The sequence below is a fragment of the Orycteropus afer genome, unplaced genomic scaffold, assembly GCF_000298275.1.
Source record: "Orycteropus afer afer isolate SDZICR_OR568_19922 unplaced genomic scaffold, OryAfe1.0 scaffold00098, whole genome shotgun sequence".
NCBI lineage: Eukaryota > Metazoa > Chordata > Mammalia > Tubulidentata > Orycteropodidae > Orycteropus > Orycteropus afer.
In genome coordinates, this window is record NW_006921685.1 from 3521818 (window position 1) to 3530511 (window position 8694).

At 35.9% G+C, this 8694-nt stretch overlaps 1 protein-coding gene across 1 annotated transcript in view; it reads right to left on the minus strand.

The window, feature by feature from the left end:
- The window catches only part of LOC103198630 (transmembrane serine protease 11F), a 133090-nt gene that overhangs the window by 72743 nt on the left and 51653 nt on the right, over positions 1-8694 (minus strand). The window contains exon 2 of the mRNA XM_007942805.1: positions 3303-3454. Coding sequence (XP_007940996.1) covers positions 3303-3454 — 152 coding nt within the window. The remainder of the gene's footprint in view (positions 1-3302; positions 3455-8694) is intronic.

Consider the following 8694-nt stretch of genomic DNA (forward strand, 5'->3'; position numbering starts at 1 on the left):
ACCTTCCTTCTGAGGAGTGGCTGGTGGGTTTGAACCGCCAGCCTTCTGGTTAGCAGTCAAGTGCTTTAGCCACTATGCTACCAGAGCTCCTCAGGGAATTGAAAATATATAACCTGAAAAAGAGGAAAACAGCTCCTGACATCAAGGAGCTGGCCTGGCATAATCACGTAGTCATCTTGGTGTTCTCCTATTGGACATAATGTCAACATCACAGTAGGCCACTATGTGATTGTATTGGACAAGACAAAAGACAAAATCAAGACTATTTCGTAAATACAGTGAGGTTAGAAAAAAATTATTATTGAAAACAAAAGACAGAACATTCCCCTATTCAAACTAATCTGAGTGACTGCTGCTTCTTTCCTAATTATAGTTTTAGCCTTATTTCATTGTTCTTGCCTTTAGATAAGCTTTATTAAGACACCTAATCACTGGATTATCCTAGCTTCCTGACAGCATCCACTACAATGAACCATTGTACCGAACCAACACAAGCCAAAATCTTTTAATACTCCATTCTTATATTCTCTTACTAAGCTGCTCTTTAACTCACCATGTTGAGGGCTCTCCCTGACTGCAATAAGTAATAAACCCAAATTGTTCAGTTATAGATGTGTTCCTGGTGATCTTTGACTTGACAAACTATTCATATTCTAAAAGACATTGAATTGTTTTATGAATCCCTCATTAAAATGAACATATGTTGGGGAGTGGATAATTGGTCAGAATTGTAATGCAGTGCAAATTGATCATTCATAATTATTGAAATTGGTAGGATAAAATAATTTCATCAAATACACTTCAATTCTGATGATGAAATTTTTAACATGAAAGCTGCTAACATCTTTATTTCTATTTTGGTTATTCCGCATATTTGGTTGTTTTTACTCACTTACCTTTCAGATTCATTAATTCCCACTCTCCAAACTAGTATTTTATTATTTTCTTCTTGATGTCATCCTGATAACCACAATATGATTTCCTTTACTGATTTGGTTTTGATTTGTTTGTACTATAAAAATATATACTTTTTTTTTTTCTAAATGTGTTTGTGTCGTCTTCCTTACCTCTATCTTATTTCCTTCTGCATTTTTAACCATTGTCATAGTCTATCTTTTTCTTTCTTGTGTTAAATGTCCATCTATACTCAGTGTGGTAGTTGAGTTGGTGTGTCAGCTTGGCTGGGCTGTGTTTTTGAGTGGCTGGTCAGCTGGATGTAGTTATTCCCCATGATGAGATTGTAATCCTTCATAGTGGATTACAATCCACTATGAGCAGCTAAGTAGTTGCCTTCATGATGTGGTGTGCTTCAGCATATAAAGAGAAACTGTAAGATCTCTAGCTTTTGGCACATCTGGGCCCTGTATTTGGCTGAGTCTTTATCTCAACATCCTGCCATATTGCCTATCAATCTTGGGATTGGTCCTGGACTTGACCTAGTGGCCTGCTGTGTTGTCTACTAATGTTGGGACTACGCCATTTTACCTGTAAATCTTGGGTTCATCAGTGTCAGCAACCAGCAGCTGCCTGAGTCAGAGAAAGCCTCCAGTTCTTGTGGGCCTGGAACAGGAGGCAGAGCTAAACCTAAAGTCGAGATGCCTACACCCAGCCTCCTACCCTCCTAAAGTGTATGAGAATAAATTCCTGTTTTTCAAAGCCATCCACTTGTGATTTTTCTGTTATAGTAGCACTGTTGTTGTTGTTGTTAGGTGCCTTCGAGTCGTTTCTGACTCATAGCGACCCCATGCACAGAGGAACAAAACACTGCCCGATCCTGCACTAGCTCCACAATCCCTGCTATACTTGAGCCCATCATCACAGCCACCATGTCAGTCCATCTCGTTGAAGGCCTCCCCTTCTTTCGTCGACCCTCCACCCTACCAAACATGACATCCTTCTCCAAGGAATGGTCCCTTCTGACAACATGGCCAAAATAGGTGAGATGAAGTCTGGCCATTCTTGCTTCCAAGGAGCATTTCGGGTGCACTTCCTCCAGGACAGATCTGTTAGTTCTTTTAGCAGTCCATGGTACTTTCAGCATTCTTCACCAGCACCACAACTCAAAAGCATCAACTCTTCTTTGGTCTTCCTTATTTGTTGTCCAGCTCTCACATGCATATGAGGCGATTGGAAATATCATGGCTTGTGTCAGGCACACCTTAGTCCTCAAGGAGATATCCTTGCTCCTCAGCACTTGAAACAGTTCCTTCACAGTTGACTTTCCCAATGCTACACATCATCTAATGTCCTGACTGCTGCTTCCATTGGCATCGATTGTAGAACCAAGCAATGTGAATAGCAGCCCTAGATAACGAATATACTCAGACAACTCGCAATTAACTGCATGGAAAATCCACGTGAAAGATCTTCTCTCAAATTCTGTGTGCTAACCTCTGCATTAGTTTACCATTGCTGCTGTAACAAATTGCTACAAATTTAGTGATTTAAGACAATATAAATGTATTACCTTATAGAGGTCAGAAGTCTTAAATAGGTCTTACAGTGCTAAAATCATAGTATCAGCAGGTCTAGAGGCTCTAGGGGAGAATTTGTTTTCTTGAATTTTTGGTCCTAGGAGCTATCCTCATTCTTTGACTTGTGGCCCTATATCATATCATCATATTGTCCCTCTGCTCCTGTCATCATGTTGCCTTCTTCCTTTGACCTCTTGCTGCTAATGTTGGGACTGTTTTATTGTTTTGAGTGATACGGTTTCCTAAAATTCTAGGTAAAGTCTCAGTCACATGTGAATACAAATATTCATATCATACCAAAGATGAAAGCAAATGGTTCTTTCTTGATTTTCATTTGGTGCTGGCTATGCATTTTTGCATATAATCGTAAATTAATTCTGAGTTTTCCTTTCTCCCAGAGTCATGAAATAATCTTTTTCTTTCAAAAATAATGTTTGATCTGTAGCCCTTTAAAGGAATTTTTTAAGGTAGTATTTTTCATATCATTAATTTATTAATATAGTGATTGTGAAAAAATATACTAAACTCAATATATGATGTGATTCATCTGAACTCTGAAGATAATCCTTTCATTCTTCTTTTTCTATCTTTTTTTTTATAAAATACGTGCTTCTTTTACATGTTTCTATCCATGTAATGTATATTGCAATCTATGTTAATGGAAATATGTAATGCAGAGTCAATGATGGCGCAAACTATAATTTAACATCAATAGAAATTAATTAAAATGTTAATATAATGCAAATGCAATTTTTTTATACAGCAGAGAATTTCAAGATACTAAGTCATGGAGTACTTAGGCAATAGGAATGTGATGTGGATACTTACCCTTAACAACAAAATGAGTAACTATACCAATGGCAATTCCTATGATTGCTACAATTGCCAATGTGAAAAGAGCCAGCCGTATAGGACCCCAAAATTGCTGTCTTCTTTGATATTCAAGTCGTGGGTATTCAGGTTCTGAAATGTCAAGTGGTCTATTATAATAGAAAGAAAAAAAATATAACAATTAAAACTTCATTTTGCTTCTGCTGTATGTCTTCTTCCTGTATTCCTCTAAGAAAATAGTTCATACTACTGAATGACAGTGGACTACTTAGATCTTGAAAAGAACATAAGATTTTAATTTGTATCCCCTCTCTAACACCCTAATCGCAGTATATGTTTAAGTTAAAGCGCTGCTGATGTTAAAATTCAAATAAGGATCTCTTCCCTTTGTATTTAGTCTCTGGCGTGTTGGCATTTTGGAAGTTGATGCTGAAATACCAAGGCTCAGTTAATGAAAAGGTAACTTATGAATAACATTTTCATGTCACTTAAAAAAGGAAGTTTTTAGCAACAGTTACATAGTAATCTCATGAGTTTTACTTGGTTAAAAATAAAAGATTTTAATGTGTCCACTTTTTAATGAAATTAAAAAATAATAATTATAAAAGTAGCAACATTACTTTTGAAAAACTGATCATGATTTTTTTTTTTTTTTTTTTTTAGTAACACCTTCTAGTGAAATCTTGAACTATGAGTTGTACTGGATAAGTTTGCACTGCCAGCCTCCATGAACACCTTCATTTCCACTTGTCTCCTTCCTGTCCCCACTCCTACCTGCATGACTTCTCCTTTCCAAAATATTTTATATCATTATTTATTTTCCTCTTATCTAAAAGTTGGCATACATTTATTTTATTTTCTGAATCTCCAGGTAGGATTTAATACTGTAGTATTTTGAAAGTGAAACATTTTTGAAAAATTTTTTATACTTTGAATTTTATTTAACAAATTTTATTGTAAACATTATTTAATTAAATGAGAGAATGCAGTTTGTAGAATAGTGCTTGCATATTAAAAGTGTCTCAGAAACATTATTATGCCACTAGGTCCCTAAAACAAAACTCATTGCCATTGAGTTGGTTTGACTCATAGTGACCCCTCCTTGGGTTTCTGAGGTGGTATCTCTATGAAGTGGATTGCCCAGTCTTCCAAGGCGTGCGTGGCTGGTGCGTTTGAACCACCAGACTTCTGGTTAGCAGTCAAATGCCTTAGACATTATGCCACCAGAGCTCCCCCAGGTCCCTAAAGGCATAAATATTTATGACATACAATTTACCTTTAGGATGGTCACAATTTAAAAGGAAAGACAGATATAGAATCAAGTAGTTAATACACAGTGTAAAAAGTGCCAAAACATGTCTGAATACAAAGAAAAAGCAATTAAGTTATTGAGGGAGTGTGAGTGTCAGATTTTACCAATAAAGTGATGTGATTAAAACTTTGAAGAGTAAAAATTCTTCAAGTAGAAAAAAGAGAAGACAATAGAAGAAATAGCATACAAAATAACAAAACGGCTAGACTTGTGAAATAGCATTAATTATTAATAATTACTACAAGAAATAAAAGTCTAAATAAAACATGGCTTCTGTCCTTAAAGAAAGTGTGGTCTGCCAAAGTATGTTCAAGATTTGTAAATCATTCACTATATTGTTAGACTGGGAAAGGATGTAAATAGACAAGTGGGCTGGGGCCAATTCATGAGTCTCATAACCCAAGATTAAAGCCTTGAAATGTACTCTGCAGGAGATGAGGAACTAATAAAAGTTTTAATAATATTGGTAATTTATAATAATCACACTGGTATGAATGAAGGTGAGGATTAAGGTAAACATGCAGATTAAGTATACCAGTTTGTAGTTCACTGTAGGTTCAAAGGTATAGGAGGGAGATGCTATGTGCCTTAACTAAGAGTGTGGAAGTTGGGTAGAGATGAGAAAGTAGATTTAGCTCATGTCTTCCAGCTTTGTCAAGTGAATGATTAACTGTGGGATAAAGGATAAATGGTCTGTTTGCTTGGACATCCATGTAAATGGTGTGTGTCTCCAGGAAAGATGAAGATAAAATGAGAAAGAAAATGTGTTTGCAATAGATATACACATCAAAGTTATTAACAGAGATCAATTTTCTGTCCTTACACCTGTGCCTTGCCAAAGGAAAAATCATTTTTATGTCCTTTCTCTTTGACTCATTTTATTTTAGTTGTATCATTAATATCTGGTTACAGGATTCTAATAAAAGCTATTGTTAAGGTTAGAACCACACACCTAGAAAAACCAAAAAAGGTACTAATATCTCAGGTGTAATGCCTTATTCTTCACTCATAAATGAATGCTTCAGTCCCCAAATCTACAGCAATACACAATTACTTAGCTTGTGGAGGTTTTGGTTGATGTATTTTTTTTTTTTAATTCTCATATGATATTTTCTTAAATTTCATTGTACATCATTTCATTGATGTATATTGAGCTCTTCAATATGCAAAAAAAATAATGATGAGAATAAAATTTCTTCAAATTTATGGGGTGACAACTAAGTTACAGAGCTCTGATGATGCTGTGGTTAAGACTTTGGGCTGCTAACCAAAAGATTGGCAATTCAAACCCACCAGCTGCTCCATGGAAGAAAGAGGAAGCAATCTGCTTCTATAAAGATTTACAGCCATGGAAATCCTATGGAGTCCCTATGACTTGGAATTGACTTGATGGCTGTGGGTTTGGTTTTTTTGTTAACTAAGTCTTATGCCATAACACTGACTCTTTTTTGTTTAATTATGGACATAGTTAAATATAAAATTGGTTTCTCTTGTCTGATGATCAACGATTTTCATTTCAATGGAACTGGACTGTAACTTCTGTCTCAGTATATCTGAAATACATTTTACCATATAATCATTTCCATGTTTTGAAGTGTATCTGATAGGAGCTTTATGTAGATGCCAGGCAGTTGAAAGAATTTGCAAATTTTATCATATACTTTATACTCTAATTGGGGAAAACAAGATATTTTAAAAACAACAAACCATATTATACAATTTTAAAGAAAGTTATTGGCCAGGGTGTAAGAAAATACTGTGATGAGTTAATAAATAAAACAATGAAATATAGTCAAGGCCCTTAAATGTAAATGATTTTAAAGAACTTGACTGTGCTAAGTTAGAAATATTTTTTTTTAATGTATAACTTGTTCAAACTTTGCAAATGTGGTTTAATTTTGATGAAATTTTAAATTACTTATTTAAAAACAATTTTCTATGTTTATCCTCAAATACTCATTTGTCAGTTGTCATACTATGGTGGCTTATGTGTTGCTGTGATGCTGAAAGTTAGGCCACTGGTGTTTCAAACTACAATGTCACCTGTGGTGGACAGACTTCAGTGGATTTTCCAAACTAACACAAACTAAGAAGAAGTATGTAGCAGTCTGCTTCTGAAAAAAATGGCCATTGAAAACTTTATGAATAGCAGTGAAACATTGTCTGATATAATGCCAGAAGACGATTCCCTCAGGTTGGAAGGCACTCAAAACACAACAGGGAAAGAGCTCAAAATTGAGGTGACCTTAATGACATAGAACAAGTAAAGTTTTCAGGATCTTCATTTGCTGTTGTGACACAACTCAAAATGAGAAGAAACAGCTACAAATATCCATTAATAATTGGAACATGGAATGTACAGAGTATGAATCTAGGAAAATTTGAAGTTATCAGAAGTGAAATGAAACATAAAGATTGATATCCTAGGCATTAAAAAAAAAAAAAAACCCTCACTGCCAGTGAATCCATTCCGACTCAGAGCGACCCCCTTTTGGTTTCCAAGGCAGTAAATCCTTATCCTAGGCATTAGTGAGTTGAAATGGAGCCCATTTTGAATCAGACTTTCATAAGGTTTACTGTCCCAGGAATGACAGAGTGAAGATGAATGGCATCACAATTATTCATTGACAAAAAGAACATTTCAAGATCTATCCTGAAGTAAAAGGCTGTCAGTGATAGAATAATACCCATATGCCTACAGACAAGACTAGTTTATACTACTGTGGTATATTAAGTTTGTGTGTCAACTTGGCTGGGCCTGATTGAGTGATGTCAGGCAGCTGGATGTAATTATTCCCCATGGTGAAATTGGTAATTAACTCCATGGTGGGATATATTGGAGCAGCTGAGTAGCTATTTTAGGGATGAGGTTTGCTTCCTATATATAAGAAACAGCTTTGGGAATGGTCTTCAGACTTTTGGCATGCTTAAACCCTGCATGTAGCCAAGTCATTGCTCAACAGCCTGACATGCCCTGCTGATCTTGGGAATTCATCTGGACTTGAATTAGTGTCCTGCCATGTTGTTTGGTAACATTGGGACTGTACCTTTTTACTTGTCAACCTTGGGCTTGTCAGCTTCAGCAGCCAGCAGCTGTCTGAGTGAAGAAAAGCCTCCAGCTTCAGTGGGCTGGGAGCATGAGGCAGAGCTGAAGGCCAAGGTTGAGGGGCTTTCACTCAGCCCCTAGAGCCTGGTACTTTGAACTCAGACTTTATAAAGCCTCCCAAACTGTAAGAGAATAAACTCCCGTTTGTTCAAGCCATCCCATTTGTGGTATATTTCTGTTAGAGCAGAACAGAGGTAACAAAAACAACTACTATTATCCAAATTTATGCAGTAACCGCTAAAATCAAAGATGAAGAAATTGAAGATTTTTATCAACTTCTGCAGTCTGAAAATGACCAAACATGCAATCAAGATGTATTGATTATTATTGGTGATTGGGATGTGAAAGTTAGAAACAAAGAAGCAGCACTAGTGGTTGGATAATATGGTCTTGGTGAAAGAAATGATGCCAGAGACCACATGTTAGAAATTTACAAGACCAATGACTTATTCATTGCAAATACCTTTTTCCAAAAACGTAAATGGCAACTATACAGGTGAATCTCACCATATGGAATGCACAGGAATCAAATTGACTACATCTGTGGAAAGAGGCTATGGAGAAGCTCAGTATCAGTCAGAACAAGGCCATGAGATGATTATGGAACAGACTATTAATTTCTCATATGCAATTTCAAGTTGAAACAGAAGAAAATTAAAACAAATCCACAAAACTCAATACATGACCTTGATTATATTCCATCTCAATTTAGAGACTATCTTAAGAATAGATTTGATGCATTGAACACCAATGACTGAACACCAGACAAGATGTGGAATGATATCAAGAACATGATATATGTAGTAAGCAAAAGTTCATTAAAAAGATGGAAAAGGAAGACAAGACCAAAATTCATATCAGAAGAGACTCTGAAACTTGCTCTTGAATGGAGAGAAGCTAAAGCAAATGGAACAAATGATGAAGTAAAAAAGCTGAGCAGAAGATTTCAAAGGGCAGCTGGAGAAGACAAA